The sequence below is a fragment of the Cygnus atratus genome, chromosome 1 (genome assembly GCF_013377495.2).
Source record: "Cygnus atratus isolate AKBS03 ecotype Queensland, Australia chromosome 1, CAtr_DNAZoo_HiC_assembly, whole genome shotgun sequence".
Lineage (NCBI taxonomy): Eukaryota > Metazoa > Chordata > Aves > Anseriformes > Anatidae > Cygnus > Cygnus atratus.
The window spans coordinates 13,658,754-13,676,407 of record NC_066362.1 but is presented as its reverse complement, the minus strand read 5'-3'; the positions used below and the strand labels follow the sequence as shown (position 1 = coordinate 13,676,407).

The window sequence follows — 17,654 nt, the reverse complement described above, 5'->3', positions numbered from 1 at the left end:
AACCTGCAGGTCATCCATAGCAGCCAGACGTGGTGAGAGAACTTAATGGGGGCTTCTGGCTCCTGTGGAAACACAGCCCAGCCTGGTGGTGGTCTGCAGTGATGCTTTGTTCTGGTGCAGCTTGGGGTTGCAGCCGGGATGAACCCTGGACCAGGGATATTCCGGACCCTGCGGTGAGGCACAGCTGTAGCATGGGGTGTGGATCTGCACTAAGCACGTCTTCAGAGCTTCTGGCAATTACCTGCTGTCTTCTTGACTAATGAACTCCTGATCTGATTGCTTATTTTTAGGGCAGATATCTGGAGTCTGTGCCAAAAGGTGCCGGCCTGCTCTGGAGGAACCAGGAGTGGTTCTGTCCAGGGAGGCTGCAGCCAGACCTCACCCTGTGGTGTCCTCAGGACCAGTGCTGGGCCTCCAAGGAGGCATGAAATGGGCCGAGAGCATCAGCCGTAAAGGTTAACGTGAGTGTGGGCAAGCGGCTTGCAGGGGGTGGAAAGAAACCGACAAAGATAAATGTGCCAGATGAAATGTAACCAAGTGTGTTAACGTAGGGTCAGACACAGATTTAAGAAATCTTGTACTCAGGATATTAAAATTGCACTCCCTGGTGTGTACCTACCTGCACCTCTTTTCTAAACATTATTTCTGCTACATTTGCCTTGAATTAAGAAAGAGGCTTTTCATCTTAGAAGCAGTCAGACCTGCAATTACACGAACCCAAGTTTTGCATGAAGTAATATTTTTTTCCTACCTTAAACACATTTTGTGCTCAAAATGAACTTGTTAAATAGTCTGTCATCTCGCGTTTCCTTCTCTAAAGACACAGACAACACCTGAATTGTTAATGAGCTGCAGTGCAGTTTAATCAGAGTGGGAAAAAATAGGATTTCAAACAAAGAACAAAGCCGGCGTCTCCAGTTTCTCCCACAGCCTCCAGTCCCTGTGTCACTGGTTCACCCTGTACTTGGCACCTGTTGAAGCACCTCCGAGCCTCAGAGGCTGCACACACGTTTATGGGGGCTTGTTGTGGTTTAGCCCGGCTGGCAGCCAAACACCACACAGCCGTTCGCTCACCCTCTCCCCTCCCTCTCCGGGATGGGGGAGAGAAACGGGAAAGTGAAGCCTGTGAGTTGAGATAAAGACAGTTTATTAAGACAGGAAAAATAATAACAATAATAATAATAATAATAATAATAATAATAGTATTAATAGTAATAATGTGTACGAAATAAGTGATGCACAATGCAATTGCTCACCACCCGTTGACCGATGCCCAGCCTATCCCTGAGCAGCCGGCCCCCCACCCCAGCTAGCCACCCCTATATATTGTTCAGCATGACGTCAGATGGTATGGAATACCCCTTTGGCCAGTTTGGGTCAGCTGTCCTGGGTCTGTCCCCTCCCAGCTCCTGCTGCACCCCCAGCCTGCTCGCTAGCAGGACAGAGCGAGAAGCTGAAAAGTCCTTGGCTTGGTGTAAGCATTGCTCTACAACAATTAAAACATCAGCATGTTATCAGCGCTCTTCTCATCCTAATCCAAAACATAGCACCCTGCCAGCTACTAGGAGGAAAATTAACTCTGTCCTACCTGAAACCAGGACAGGGCTGATGCTCCCCATCCCCTTCCCACACACCCATATATTTAGGCTAATGGAAAGTGGGAAGGAAAAGCCACCGTGCTGCTGCAAACCATGCCTAACATGTGCAGTCCTGCTCCAGGTGTGCAGTCACAGCCTTTCAGCCTAGGCTGGGGTTTAAAAGGGCTGGATGCCTTACACAGTGAATATTTTTTCTCAGATATGGCCATACACTGTACAAGAGCGATGATGTGTCTGCAGTCATGCTCCTGAACCCAGAAATTCTGCTCACAGCAGGTGTCACCCATGCACCCTTCCTGCCCACAGCAGCAAAGAGCTTTCGAGCCACATATCTGAGTGCGTGGTGCAGAACTGTGCCAAGTGCAATATTATTAAAATAGGTTTTGTTCCAATACATTGTGCATATAGAAGGAAAAATATTATCTATTAGTTGGATTCTATGTTCCCCTTTGTATAAAATATGACTGGCATTTCTTACCCACGTTTGCAAAATGCTTTGTCCCTGGATACAGAGTCTGTACACAGCCACAACATTTCTATTATTTATTACTTTTCTTAAGCACCTGGAGTTATGAAAATGCACTTTTACTTGATCCTTCACACACCTAGTAGCCTGCAGGAAAAATACAATTAATCAATGGTTTCTTTATGTGTCACTGTAACAGAGGGCAGAAATGAAATACAGTGCTCCTCTGCCACTTGGGAGCATCCTTTACCCAGCAGCATGAAGGCGGCTAGGTAACATCCTCAGAGTGGGTGAAATGCATGAAAACATGATGAAATAAAGTCGTGGTTGTGGTTGGAAAGTAGCCATTAAGGGACTTTGACTCTGCTGACTGGTGAGTAAAGATATTGTCGATAGTTCCTGTTATTGACTGGTGAGTTATTGCATATGTGATCTCCAAAATCCAGTTCCCTTAGCACACTGCTGTATTAAATCTGTTGTTGCTTTCTTCATTTTATCCCCAAAGAATAAGGGAGAGGTGAATTGCTGACTTTCCTGAGCTTGCTATGGTTGCAAATGGAGCTGCGGCTCCTCAGGGCTTCAGCTCGTGAAGCGAAGAGCAGCGGCGGTTTCAGATGGAGCTGTCTCCCACCTGCCTGCCAGAGGTTACTGCTGCCCTAAGGGTGTCAGCAAAAGAAAGTCAGCTCGCGCTGAGGCACAGGATGGAGCAGGGAAGACACAGGCACTGAATTATTTCTACTTCAGACCTTGGATGGATGTCAGAGCAGCGATGCATGGATGGGGCAGGGCAGGAGCCACTTGAGAGGCTTCTGCTGGGTTTGCGTAAGCTGCTCTGGAAGAGGCCGGAGGCAATTTTTACACTTCTTGCCCCAAGATTATATTTTGTTGCTCAATAATCTTCAAAACAGGGAGAAAATGAACATTGTATCTTTCCAGTTACCAACGCAAAAGGTCAAATCTTTCTGAGCCTGGTGCTAATTCCATTAGTGATGGGGCTTGGCTTTAGTAAACACAAACTGATACTAAATCAAACAGAGGCTTCTTGCTTAAAAGCTCTCACTGTACTCCAAAGAATCTAAATATCAAAGCTGGCTAAGTGAAAGCAGCACAATGACCAAGCCATCGTCCCTGCGGTTCTGTCCTTGTTGCATGGGCTGAATGTCAGAAATCATATACTTGAAAGTCGACTTTTTGTGTGGGGGAAGAAAACATAATAGACAATAGGGTGCCATGGGACATAATAACACAGACAGGCAGGGTCCTTATGACTCATGTTGAGAAGATCTTTCCTCAGGAGTGGGAGTAATAATAATCTACAACAAACTATTGTAACCCGATGAATGTTGCAAGTGTCTCTGAGTCTGTGCTAACTTCCCGCAGCAATGATTTCTCTAAATATGTGATATCACATGTTATTTCGCTCCGTGCCAAGTACATTTAAATGCACCACCTTGACTTCCCTGTTAGAGGTTTGTTCGAACCGTTCATTTTTGTCCCCCCTCGCCTCCTGCCCCCTCCCCAGGACTCAGTGACGCCATCTTCACTTCCACAAGAAATGACAGCAGCATTCTGCTTCTTGGAACAATGTTCTGCTTTATCTCCAGGAGACAACAGTAGGTGGTTTACTTTTTGGCATTTCTGTCTCTTTTTATTACTTTTCTAGGCCATTTGCCAAGGAAAAAAAAAAAAGAATACAGTGCTTTGCATTTCTATATCTTCTTCCACTCGAGGCTCCCAGAACGCTGGACAAACATTCTTTGATTGCAGGCCAGGCTGCTGACAGGCTGACACGGCCTCTCGGGCCCTGTGGAGCAAACGCTCCTGTGCCTTCTCCTGGGATCATCGGGAGGTAGAGGTAGCACAAACTTGCAGATGGTGTCTGGGTCGTTCCCCTACAAAGCACAAAGCTGGGCCTGAAGCAAGGAGGAAGGTGAGGAGGACAGGCAGGGCCTGTGGACTGCCTGGAGACCCAGGATTTCCAGATCCACAGCGAGCAATCGAGTCTGTGTGCACAGCTAACGAAGATAACGCCTGTCCTGCTATCTCATCGGAAGGACAAGCAAGGGTAAGGCCAAGAAATCAGCCAGATGATAGTGTTGCCAGGCGTGGTGCCCTGAGCCCCCTGCATCAGCTGATATAGGCCCAGGTCACTTTGGAGGCATCACCACATACCCCTCAGGGACAGGAGCCAGTGGCATGGGTTTTTATGGCAGGCATCCTTCCCAGAAGGATTTCTGGAGACAAAAAAGACTAAATCTGAGAATTGCTTCCAAATAGCTGAAGTGTCTGGAGGGAGGATCATGGCTACAGCAGCCACAGTGATAGTATGATCACATAGGCCAGGGCAGAACGAAGTTGGGCTTTGCCTCTGGTTGCTCAGGCTTCTTCCTAAGGGACAGGAAGAATGGATTTTGAAGCTCTGATGGACAAACCAAAGTCTGGAGCAACTCCTTCACTCACCTCAGCTGGGAGACACTTGGCATCCTTCTTCCATTGCCCTACAGACCCCAGATGGCAGTGGCAGGCCTCCCAGGGCAATGTGGACCTGGCATCTTCCAGCCAACAGGACATCTTCTGCCACATCTTTTGGGAAAAGCAGTGGGCATGGATGATCCTAGGTACCACTTTTGCAGATATCTCCTTGCCAATGAGCCATGTGCTGCATGCAGGGACTCACAGACACTCACAGAATGGTCTTGTGTTTTTATTGCAGAGGGAACTATACCATGGAAAAAGCAATGTGGGACTGGTACATTGACTTGCAGAAGGTCCCAAGTGGGCACATGAGCAATGGGGCTGAACTGAAGCTACTGAGGTTCCCTGTACAGGGCTGGGACATCCTGTGGGGGCTGTAGATGAACTCCGACAAAACAGAAGAAATACCCTGACCAGCAGATGTGGGCAGGGATTTGCAGGTACACCCTAGTATTTGTTCATACTCTATAAACACCCATCAGAAATCTTCAGACCTGTTATGGGTCAACACATGATGACCCAGCAAGATATTTTGAGGTGCCAGTTTCTCAGGTTCATCCCTTTCTCTCCATGGCAGCTCTCCAAGAGGCTGTTCAGTTATACAAGTGTGACATCTTTTTGCACTGTTGTGCATCGTCATGCAAGAACCAGCAGGACTCTGGGGAGTGCTTCTCAAGTGGGAGCCATCACCACATGGGGAGCTTGCAGAAGTTGATCTACTCAGCTCATTGAAGAGATGGGTGAGAGGAAACTTGATAGCTGATGTTCCTTCACAGGGAGATTTCCTCTGCTATCACTGTGTTCTGATGTCTAGCAGTGATGGAGCAAAGTCCAATACAGTGAACGGAAACACAATTCTATGAAAAATGAAAATATTTGTATGGGTTAAATAATTTTAAAAAATGCCAGTTTGCATCATGCCGAAGAAAGAGCAATGGCTTTTTGAAATCTTTAAGACCTTGTAAAGTGAGGTTGTAGTTTGGCTGAAAGCTTTGAGCTGCAGCAAAGCTTCCCTGGTGGAGCCCTATGATCCATGGTAACAGATACTGGGATGCCCAAAGCACCTTTTGGCTTAAAAGCTGATATAGACTCAATGCTTTACTAAGAGCTCTTAAGAGAGTTACTGTAAAGGGAGTTTAGAAGCACTGCAATCAATATCTAACCTAACACAGTTGTACCCTGAACCTTCTGCCCATCATGGGCCAGTTGTTACAGTCTCATGTTAAAACTGATGACACTGGGATGTGGAAGGACTGATTTCCCTAAGAGAAGCAAGGGGCAGAGATGGGAACCCAACACTCTTCTCCATTTGCTCCTCAGCTGAATAACCATGATTCCGCTCAAGGGAAAAATCATGTGATTTCATTTTTACTTAATGTTATACAGGAGATTCTCACTGACAACCACTCTGAGCAACTTCTCAGTGACCTTCTTAAAAGGATCTGGGAGGAATATTTGACTCATAAGTGATGCATTTTAGACTTCTAGTGAAAGACTTGGAATAATGAAAATTATCTGCTTACTGTATAATATTCTGGCTTATCCTAATGCTTTGCTTTGCTGCTAATACAAATTAAGATTTTTTTATTTTTATATTTTAAATAACATCTGAGTCTGATTTTCCAAGCAGTCTTTTTTTGGTTGAAAAAGTCATTCTGTGGGTCAAAATCAAAGTGGAGATACCATTCCCAACATCTTTACTGCATTCATGTGGTCACGGTGTGCTGGCCCCAAGTTTTATGGTCTGGCCATGTTTCTTGCATACAGCTTGCTCTGAAAAACAAGAAATGTTACAATTTACAAGCAGGTGAATTTAAATGAAAGCAATGTAATTGTGCAGCTCTGACCAGATTTTTTTTCAGTAAGTGGAGAGTGCTGGGAAGATGAAGGAAGTTAGTGCTGGGTTATTTTCTATTCCCATTTGTTCATCACCAGTTCAGCCTTTTCACTTTCCATGTGTTGCTACACCCATGTATTGTGATCTTTGGGCATGGGCCCATGTGTGCCTGGTCTTCAGGGTCCCTGAAGCTGTGGCAGTGGCTGCCTTTTACCCAGTGTGCCCATCCATAGGTCAGGCTCGTTGCTGGTGATGCTCGAATGCCCTGAGGTCCTCAGCCATTCAGCAGGGACGTCCCCCAGCCCCGATGGCAGTTGTAGCTCCCCTGCCTTTATCCCTTTATCCAATCTTATCACCAAAACATACTCTTTAACCAAAACCAAGGATTGTGTTCAGTGCATAATGCAGTGGCTCAGTCACTGAGGATGAGCAGCATACTAACCCCTCTGCAGCTTTCCTGCACATACTGCCTCCATGCTGATGAGCTGAAAAAAAAATAAATGTGAGCACTTGGTGGCCCTGGTGACCAGGTTTTGACACACTGATGCATGTCCCATGTTGGCCTGCGGGCAAGGGAGCGTGGAGGCAGCAGGAGGCGTCCTGGCAGCCCAGCCTGCTACCTGGGAGCCCCTTCCTCCTGAACATCCCCATCAAAGGGGACTCCTTGATTATTCTCAGGTTTCCCCTAAGTATGTGGGCATTTTAAATGGCTTTGATGTAAACACAGTTCAGATTTTGCTCAGATTGTATTTGCACCTGCAGTCTAGAAAGTTTTTGTGGTAGACACTTGACAAACAAAAAGTATCTTCTCAACGTGCCTCTGGCCTCGTAAGCTGCAGTTGTGTGCTGTAGATAAAAGTGTTGGATGTTGGATCACCATGCACAGGTTCACTGACATTTAATCATGTTCATTGTGTGTTTTAGATATGTCTTAAATGATAAAAGAAAATCCTCAAAACCCACAGTTAAGTGTATTGGTTGTTTCCAGGTCTCTGCAAGTTTGGCAATCATTAGATAAAACAGAAGGAATATCTTTTATAGACTTCCTCAGGATTTACATTCTGCTTTCCTTTGCAAAGTAAACGGTTAAATTCGTCCTAGCCTGTTAGCCTTGTGTACCTTGGGTCCTTGGGGTTATTCAGGTTAGGATAGTGAAGTGGAGAGATAAATCAGGCTGTAAAATGGACTAAGGGTTTCTTTTGTGGCCACTGACATTTAAAAAATTCTTCAGATAAAGGCTACCCACGATAAATATTTGCAAGTTAATGAAATCCTTGGAAACTTCAGTATGCACATGTAACGTGTAAATATCCAGCTTTTCTTCACAGAAATGCAGAGCAGTGAATGTATAGCAGGAAACAATAACCATGGACATGATGTTTGTTGAGGGAGATGCCTCTTTATATAAAACATGTTTATTTAAAATACATCAAAAATCAGATTTCCAAAGCAAGATCGAACATTAGAATTGTAAATAACTGGAGTCAAAGCAAGTTTCCTTAAATATATTTAGGTACACTCCTCATGCATTGTTAATAAGGCACATTGGCACAGTGGATCAGAAAAAGAAAAAAAGTACATTTTTATGTTTTTGTTGCACCCAAAATCATCCATTAAAGAAAATTACATCCAAATTAGGAGTATGTAATAACCAAGACCTGTAATGACTGTAGAGTTTTTATCTTAAGCAATTTTTATTTTTATGCATTACATACTCTGAATAATTCTAAGCTCAAAATCTGTCACAGTACCTTGTTATCTAAGCATGAACATTGTTTATTTGTTATAGGAGATTTAAATCTTTAAAGCAATTTTGCAGAAATAACCAAAATACATAAGGTATTGGCTCATAAACACTTCCTACACTTTAAATATATTCTTGTTTAAATTCTGTTATTAAACCAGACAATAGAAAGTTGTTAATACTAGTTGTCTGATTTGAAGTTTTTGTATTGTTTTTTTTTGTTGTAGAGTTCTTTTTTAATCTTATATTCTTTCTTAATGGCTAGAGGATCAAAAATAAATTTAAGGTTTTAGACTCACCTATTTGATAACATCAACACCGTTTGTAAAGAAATGCCTTTTTGAAAAAGAAAACCCTTTAAATATTCTCTTTTATATTCATACCTCATTAAAGTTAATAAGCAGTAAAGAAATACAAGTTTAAAACCATTTGAATGAAATGCAATAAAACAGAGATTAAAGTGTGTACAGTTAAATATTCTATTTTCAGATGAAATCATGAGATGTCAGTTTACAGAAGCTGCATATTGTACCCATGCCCTGGAAAATAAAGCAGCCAAACAGTTGCTATTGTTCCTACCCTAGAAAAATTAAAATCTCGTAATAACATAGGCATGGAAGTTGCCTGTAATTTCACATTTAGGCCTTTGTTTCGAGATGACTTGGGCTCTACGTAAGAGCAAAGTTCATGCAACTGGCAAGGCAAGGCTGCATTATTACATGACTATGACAAGCCGTGCGCACAAAAAAGGGATTCATCCCAACGGGTTACTTGGCATGGCCAAGGCCACTCCAGAGCTCCAGGCCCCTCTGGTAAGTTGCTGCGGCAGGGCCTGCATAAATAAGAGAAGAAAATGAGAAGACTTCATGAACGGAAGACTTTGTTTTGAAAGTAGAGGCGAGATCGATTAGCTACTAATTACTTCTAACTTTCCTGCCCGTCATTCACGAGGCAGATGCCTCAGTGCTGCTGAAGCCAAACTTCAGAGAGGCTTCAGCTCTCCTGGCAGCCAGAAGAGACGAGGTCTTTGTCTTCCTGCAGCAAGGGCAGGGCCACCCGCCCCGCTAATTTCCCTCAACCAGACCGTGCAGGGCCCCTTGGGATGGCTGGGGAAGAACTTCCTAGCCCGGAGCTGAAGTGTGTTGAAGATCTCTATTTTGTATTTGCAGGAGGCCTACCTCTATGATTTCCATTTTTTCCAGCCCATGTCAGAGACTGGCTCGGCCTGGCTGAGTGCAGCAGCTCTGGTACAAGCATTTGCAGAACACATTATATTCCCCATCTCCAGAGGACCAGCTGCTGCACATCAAAGCTCATCCCCTGTGTCTCAGGAGGCCAAAAACATGCCTGAGCTGCAGTGCCTGCAGGCCCAGGGGTACCACTGCCTCCGGTAAGGTGGGACTACTTCTTCAAGGGTGAAGTGCTCATGAGCAATTCACCGATGGTATCGGCTGCAAGGTTGTTTCTTCTGCACATTCATCACGTCACTCTCCTCCAGTCACTGGTATTTCTTTCTTTAGCAAAACCTTCCAAGCAGCAAAAAGAGCAGGTCAGCTCTCTGTGTCCATCCAATGGCCCAGTGGAAAGGCACGCAGAAAACACCACCTGCTTGCATGGATGAGTGGAAAATAAAAATGCTTGGTGGAGAGATCTCACTTTGAAAATTACACCTTTAAGTCTTTATTAGCATAAGAAAGTCAAAAATGCCTCAATTTGCTGTCCTGTCTTTAGAAGTAACATGCTGTAGCACAGCGAACAAGTGGTACTTACAACCAGGTGGTCTGTATCTCTGTTGTTTGCGGCTGATTATGGAAAAACTTTGGCAGTTTCCTTATTTTTTGTCATAGAAAGTTGCTTGCAAGATGTGCATCAGGACTCTCCATGTGGTAACAGAGACAAGAGTGTTTTTTTGTGTTCTCCCATGGAAGCCGTTATCCAGAACCAGAGAGCTCTGGCAAAGGTCTTCATTGCTCAGTGTTGCTTAATTGATCCTCAGCCTACCCTGGCCCTTGCAGAATGATCAGCCATGGCCACGTTAATAAAGCAGCTCCTCTCCCATTAGCATGCTTTGCTGTTCTGCTTTTGGGGTGCAAGCTCTCTCCCTGAATGAAGTGAGCAGCTCCAGTGCCTGAAAAATCACTTTCATAAATTAATATGGACCACAGCCACGTCCATCTGTGCTGTGATTTCCCCCCTCCGCACATGCCTGGAAGGGCCCTGTACCTCCCAAGTGATTATTTACATTCCACCTATTGCATTCTCCATTGCAGAAAACCGTCTTTACTCATTTCTCAACTCGATTTACTCCCTGCTGTTTCCTGTGCTAAAAAAATACTACATGATGGGTGAAAGCCCATGGCAACCCCTGTCCTGCAGCAGTAGGTGCTTTCTGCTTTTAACAGTGAATAGTCATAACTCACACAAGAATCTTGGATCAGAGACACGTGAAAATAGAGATTATTATGGTTTTACAAGCTTTTGTTTTGTTACGGGCAGGTTGGTCCTAGTTGTTTTTCTTAAATAAACTGTACTATTGTTATTATTAATAATATATTAGTCTTGCTGTCAATAGGAGAAGGATGAATGGGAAATTATGGCCTATGACATTGCATCAATGCCTCACCTTCATCAGACAGTTCCTACTATTGTAGGAACACACATAACCGTGGCTTTGTGGTTTTTGCAATACCCCGTGTCCCTCTCTTTTGCTGATGGGCACCATTGGCATTGCTCTTCTATGCAAAGATGAGCCTGAAATCTGCAGTATGGTTTTGGGAAGCACTTTTTGACCTGGGTGATGAGGGGCCAGGAAGGCAGGTATCTTCTCTGGTGTAAAGATCTGTTACAGTGCTGCTGGTTGTTGAAGGACCCAAACAGTCCCCTTGTGTCCTGTGTCCCTTGAGATTAGTGGCCCAGAGCCTCTGTGGATTCCTCCAACAACAGAGCAGAGTCAGCCCCAGGCACGGACGAGATGCAGGCTGTGAGCCGCGGCTTCCCTTCGCTTCAAGGAAGAGGTGAGAGATGCTGTGAAACAGTAAAAACAAAGGAGAAAGGAGAGAGAGAGGCAAAAAATACAGAAACAGAGGAAGGAGGTGGTTAGGGCGAGGCACAGGGCTTCCAAGTGGAGACGTTGCCCTTTCCACGCTCCTTTGCTGGATTTCCCCTTGCTGCTAAGTGACACAAGCGGTTCTTAGAGGAGAGGGATGCACTGGCTGCACTGACAGTCCTGGCTACTCTGCGTCCTAAACAATTGGAAACAAAGAAAATTGCCTAAAATTCGTCAGCACTCGGCCTATCCAAATCCCAATGACTTCAGTGAGAATGAGACTGAGCCCCAAAATCCCCTGGCAGATTAGATACTCCCATGCTCCCAAGCTTATTTAGAGAATTATCTCTTGGTGGAAAAATAAATAAAGGCATTGCTGGCAGCTCATGTGCAGCTGGGGACCACTCCTGCAGTGGTGGGTGAAATTGCCCCCTTCCCCTGACACTTTCTTCTTTAGGGAATAACTGCTGGCTACTCCAGGCGGCTCCTGGCACAGCTTGGCCTTGATGGTGAGCACCGGGTAGAAGGAAGCAGGAGCATGCTGGGGCCAACGCATCCCATGGGCAGAAGTTTTGGAATGAGCCTGCACAGCCTATGCTAGGATGAGACTTTGGCACGAGCAAATTATGCGAGCCCATCACTTTTACAAGCACTGAAATCTATGGAGGAGGCACAGATGTTAAAAAAAAAAAAAAAATCCAAAACAAACAAATACCCAAAGCTGAAAAATAAATAAGCCAGCTAAAAAGGAAGACTGGGAGCCAGAGTGACGAGGAGCTCAGTTTCCAAGGCAGTGGCCCGGGATGGCCGCCAGCTGGAGCGGCGGGGAGAGCTGGATGCACCCCTGGTGCCTCTTCTGGTGCCTTCATGGAGGAGTGTGTCACTGTGCCTCTCCCCATCCACGCCAACGAGGGACATGGCCTGGCTCCATCCACGACGTGAGATGAGACGGGAAAACTGCAGCAAAGTTTTTGCCGGTGGCGGTGAACTCGGGCTCGGTGAGGAGCCAGCGGTAGAGGCAGGTCCGGCAGATGGCGAGGAGGTCCCCAGGGCCACCGCGCGGGCTCTCCATCAGCTGCGTGGGAGGTGGGCCAGCCCAGCAGCCTGCATGGGCGTAGGGCGGCTGCCATGTGGCTCGCGCTTCCGTGGAGGGAGCCTTTCCCTCTGGCACCGAAACGAATCCAGGAGGGAGCCCCTAGCCCGTGCCAGTTTTGCACTTCAAAAAATGCTGGCAGGTACGCTCTCCTTTCTGGTTATATCATGTCACCAACGCTCACCCACACTGTCTCTGGGCACTGGTGGGGATCCAGCAGCAGTGTGGTGGATGCTTTATACGCTGGGAGGTTTGCTCCCGTCTCCTGATGCTGCGGTCCCTCTGCCAGCCCCGCTCTGTTAAAAATGTATGCTTTTATGAATTATTCTTGCCAGTGTTTCGTATTCAGCTGCTCTTTCCCTGTGTGGTCCCCGCTGGGTTTGCTTCTCTTCCTGGGCACACACTCCTGGGGGGCTGACACCAGTGTGTGTGTGTGTGTGATTTTGGAGATGGGGGAGAAGGTTTAAGGTTTAATTATTTTCCTCAGCAGTGGGTGCACGTCCATGAGGGGCAGGGCTGGGGCAGGGGCAGAGGGGCAGGGGCTGGGGAAGAGGGGTAGGGGCAAAAGGAGAAGAGCTGGGATGAGCACACAGGGACTGGGACAGGGACAGAGGGATGGGGCGAGAGGACAGGGGCTGGAGCAGAGGGACAGGGAGCGGGGCTGAGGGACAGCGCTGGAGGCAGAGACACAAGGGTTGGGGCAGCGGGACAGGGACACGGGAGCAGGGGCAGGGACTCAGGTGCTGGGGCGGGGAGCGGGGGCAGGGACCGGGGCCGAGACCCAGGGGCAGGGACCTGGAGCAGACAAAGGGCGGGCGGCAGAGCTCTGCTCGCATCCCGCAGCCCCGCACCCGAGCGGGGAGCGGGAGGCGGAGGAGGAGGAAAAAAAAAAAAAAAAGAGGAGGAGGAGGAGAAGGAGGAGGTGGTAGAGGAGGAGGGACCTTCCCCTCCCTCCCACCCCGCCACCGGGGGAAATAAATTATTCCCAGCCCTCTCGCTCCCAGCTCCGTGCCCCGCACCCCGGCAGCGGCAGGCGGGGACGGCGGGGCCAGCGCAGCCTTCGGCGGGCGCGGAGGGGCCGCCCCTGGCCGCGGACAGCCGCGGGGCCACCCCGTCCATCCCACCCCGTCCCGTCCCATCTTATCCCGTGCCGTCCCGTGCCGTCCGTCCCGTGCCGTCCCCGCGGAGCGGCGCGGAGCAGCGCGGTGGCCCCGCCGCGCCCTGGATGCCCGAGCGGCGCCGGCGGCAGCAGCATGGAGCGGCGGCGGGGGGTCCCCGGGGGCTGGCCCTGCCTGCTGCTGGCCGCCCTGGGCACCCTGCTGGCGGCCGGCCGGGCTGCCGCCCCCCCCCGGGCCCGCTTCTCGCCCTTCTTCTTCCTCTGCACCCACCACGGCGAGCTGGAGGGGGACGGCGAGCAGGGCGAGGTGCTCATCGCCCTCCACATCGCCGGCAACCCCGCCGCCTACGTGCCCGGCCACGAGTACCACGGTAGGTGGTGGGGAAGCACCCCCCCGGGGGGGGGGGGGGGGTGCGGCGTCCCGGCTGCGGACGCGAGTTTGGGGGTAGGATAACAAAAACAAACAAACAAAAAAAGCCAGCTGTCTTTTTGCAAGCAGCCTGGAGTGGGAGAGGAGGGTCCGTGGGGTGTGCGGGGCTGGAAGCGCAAGGAGCAAGGATGCTCCCCCCGGGCAGCCCCGGGTGGGCGAGCAGGGGGCTGCGCCGCTCGCAGCTTTCTCGCCCCCTCTCCGTACGGCAAACTTTGTGGCAAAGGGGTATGGTTCAGGGGAGAGTGCTTCGAGGTGCCTCTTCGAGGTGCCTCTTCTTCCCCCCCTGCGCCTGCTTGAGGGTTTGCGGCGCTGCACAATGAGCGCTAACTTGCGGTGAGCATTAAAAAGTCAAAAAAAAAAAATCTATCTGTATTTAAGACGGCTCGCTCAGGAAAAAGATGCCGTGTGCTGGCCCCTGGTTAAGGCTGGAGTTAAGCTTCCGACTTTGACATATTCCAGCCCAGAACTGAAGTCCTAAGTAAATCGCAGGACCTCAGTTACGTGGCCGCTCCGACGGGTTCCTTTTTGTTGTGCACAGAGCACCAACACCAAACATTCATTTGCACAAGACCTGAAGTTTTTCCCTCTGAATAGCCTTTAACAACGCAGTTCTTCCTAAATCCATGCGAAACTTTGGCTTTTGAAGTACTGGTGCCCTTTTTAACTCTCCGCATACATCAGTTACATCATGCTCGTTTTTTTCTTTGGAGCCCCGCATCTTCCAGCCTGTAACACGCCCTCGGACCACTTCAATTGCATTCAACCTGCTGAGCCTTACTTCTACCGGGGGGGTTGGGGACTGAAAAAAAAGGGCTAGAATTTCCCTCTTGACAATGCCGAACTCTGGAGGTTTTGCAGCGCGGCTCAGGCACCTGAATAACGGTTTTTGCAGCGGTTTGCAAGCGAGGAGCCCCCTGGGGGTCCGGGGGGGCGCGGTGCCGCTGCGGGGAGGCTCCCGCTGGGATTGCGGGCGGTGGTGGCGGGGAGCGGGGTTTGGTGGCGAAATGTCCCCGAGGAGCGCCGGCTCCCGCAGGTAGGCGAGGGAGGGTTTCCCACCGCTGGTTTGCATCGGAGCCACCTCCACGGCTCCTTTTTCAGCCGCTCCCGGCTGTCACGGGGTGTCCCGAGCTGTGCGGGAGCTGCTGCTGCTGCTGCTGCTGGTGATGAGGATGGTGATGGTGATGGTGATGGTGATGATGCCGGGTCGTGCGCGCCCAAAAGAAAGTGCAGGGGCTGAACTTGCGCCTACAAGTTGCAGCTATGCCCCGACGTGAGCCAGCCTCACTCCCTGCTCATAGCTTGAAACGCTATTTATTTTTTTTCCCAATTCTGCGCATCAATTAAACACTTAGGTGTGCCAAAGCAAGGCAAGAAGCAGCCCTTGCTTGCTGTGCACGGCGCAGTAAGCATACCCTTCAGCCAAGCGCACTTAGTTAGATATTTTGAAACATCTCGTTTGAATATTTCAAAATCAAAAAATTCTCAGTGTTAAATACAGCACGAGGAAAAGAAGTTTACGACCTGAAGAAATAATTTGAAGCAATCTGGGCTTTTATGTAGTGCAGTTTAATGATAGTGGCAAGTGCCAGTCCGCATGGCAGCATTTATCATTTAAAAATCAAACTTTAAAGGCAGTCTTGTGCAAACACAGAGGTGGTTTTGAATGCAGTACAGAAGCATAGGGCAAAGGCGGATTTGTAAATATGCAATACAAATTCACCTGTGCAGAGGGGGCATTGAAACACAGTGCTCTGACTCTTTGCAAGGTCCGGGGAGTCTCTGGTTTACTCGCTGCCTCTGTTCCACAGTCCCAGTGGCAGGTGACAGCAGCACCCATGAGCATCAAATTCAAAGATGAGTGAATCAGGTGAAGCCATATGTCAAGGGCTGGAAGAGAAGAAATACTGAAAAACAAACAAACCAAAAAACCACCCACCCACCCAACCAACTGAAAAAAAAGCAGCTAACAACTTTCTGCTAATTTGTTTACAAGCTCCTTTGGGTCCTCAGGGTGGGAGCGAAGCCACCGTGCAGCCAGCAGAGCTGTGATGCTGGCTCACATCCATCTGCCCAAGTGTCCCTTGTGTTGCCAGCACCCTGGGAGAGGAAAGGGCTCTGCTGGGGAAGACTGGGCATCAGGCAAGCACCAGGGCTTCTGCAAGGGGCTTCTCCTACACGCTGGATCCAGCATTTTATTTTCCTGTGCCTCTGAACTTCATAATTAAAATTAAGGCAATGATATTTCCTACTTTGCATAGGTAAATTGGATACTTTGGGGTTTAGTGCTTCATCCCTAGCCCTTAAAAATGCTCCCAATTTGGCCCTATTCCTGCAATCAGTAAATATTTAAAAATGCATTGACTGATTGAATAGGAGCAGAACTACACCGCACATAAATATGCTCTTTTATATACAGGGTTGATTTGATAAATTGGTAAACAGTTTTATTACCTTTGGCAGACTTTTATTCCTTGAATTAGCTTACATTAAATTTAATTAAGTCCTTGAGCTGGCAGAGCACTTATGCACTTGCTCAAATCCAAACTGACAAAGTGTGCACTTGTTTAACATAGGCACCTGCTCAGCTTCCTTCAAGCCAAGTGTGCTTAAGAGCTGGGCTGCATTGAGGCTTGCTCAGAGATTTGCTGTTAAATATCAGTGCTCCTATTTTCTTTCTCTCCTGGGCTTTCCACAGTAATCTACAGATCAAAATACAAATTCTTCAAGGTAAAAAAAATTAAAAAAAAAATTGAAATTTTAAAGCAAGTACTTTTGGGTTTATTTCCAATCTGTGGTCAATTTTGATAATTCATGTCAATTTGCCTTCAGTGCTGGGAGCGTGTCCTATGATTTGCAGGCAGATAAGCACATTGGAAATGCATAAAAAAAATACAGCCTGACTGAACATTGAATCTTGACTGCCCTTAATCCCAGAAACTTAAAAAATAAATGCTCAGATTTGTAGTATTAAAAAAAAAATAAAAAGGGATCCTTTACACAATATTTTTTCTTATCCCTCAAAAAAAATTGTTTTGCTGTCACTGCAAACAGTGCCCTTTTCCCAAGGTTTCATATTTAGATCTTTTAGGAACAACTTTGAACTGGTTTCCCATGATTGCTGTTCAAACTCATAATTCTATCCTTAAAATAGTTTCCTTTAATGAGACTTGAGTTTCTATTTCACTCTCCATTGTTCCTTTTTTTTTTTTTTTTTCCCAGAACTGATTAACCTTCAGTCCCCAAATGTTATCAGTTTCCATCAATGACTGTTACTATTCTTAGATATACTGTATATTGTCTGGAACCATTGCTTTGATAGGTTGTAAAAAAAATGTTTTCAACTATTTTAAGTGGTAGTTATGCACTCTTTCAGCACTGATAAAAAAGTTGTTCAAAGTCTGGCGAAGTCCACCTTTGTTACTTAGCCACTGTATTTAAATAGAGATTGTGACTTAGTACCTGTTTTCGTTAGGATTACTTACATTTTTGGTACCAGGCTGATCTGGTGGATATTTTTATTGTCGATTCCGATTGTTCAGAGTAATAAAAATAAAAAGCATGTGTTGGAATCTGAGATGAAGGAGGGGGTAAGAGAAAAAATAACTGGGGAGTAAGAAGTGATACTGCTTGAGGTGTGGAGAAACAGGGTTATAAGAGAGTTGCAGAGACTTGGTGATGGCATCTTCTCTATCAGTTATGCCAAAGTGTTGAGAGGTTTTTGTGAGAGAGCAGAAGTAAAAAGTGCAGAGAATGTGATGTTAATGATGGTGCATGGGTAGGAGAAGACCAGACTTTTATCCATGTTTTCCAGCCTCATTCTGAGAACTATGTCAGCTTTTTGAATCTTT

General features: G+C 47.3%; 1 protein-coding gene across 1 annotated transcript in view; it reads left to right on the top strand.

Annotated features, from left to right (window-relative positions):
- Nucleotides 1-13,512: 13,512 nt before the first annotated feature.
- Nucleotides 13,513-17,654, top strand: part of RELN (reelin) — a 296,816-nt gene continuing 292,674 nt past the window's right edge. Inside the window, exon 1 of the mRNA XM_035549571.1 lies at nt 13,513-13,747. Coding sequence (XP_035405464.1) covers nt 13,513-13,747 — 235 coding nt within the window. The remainder of the gene's footprint in view (nt 13,748-17,654) is intronic.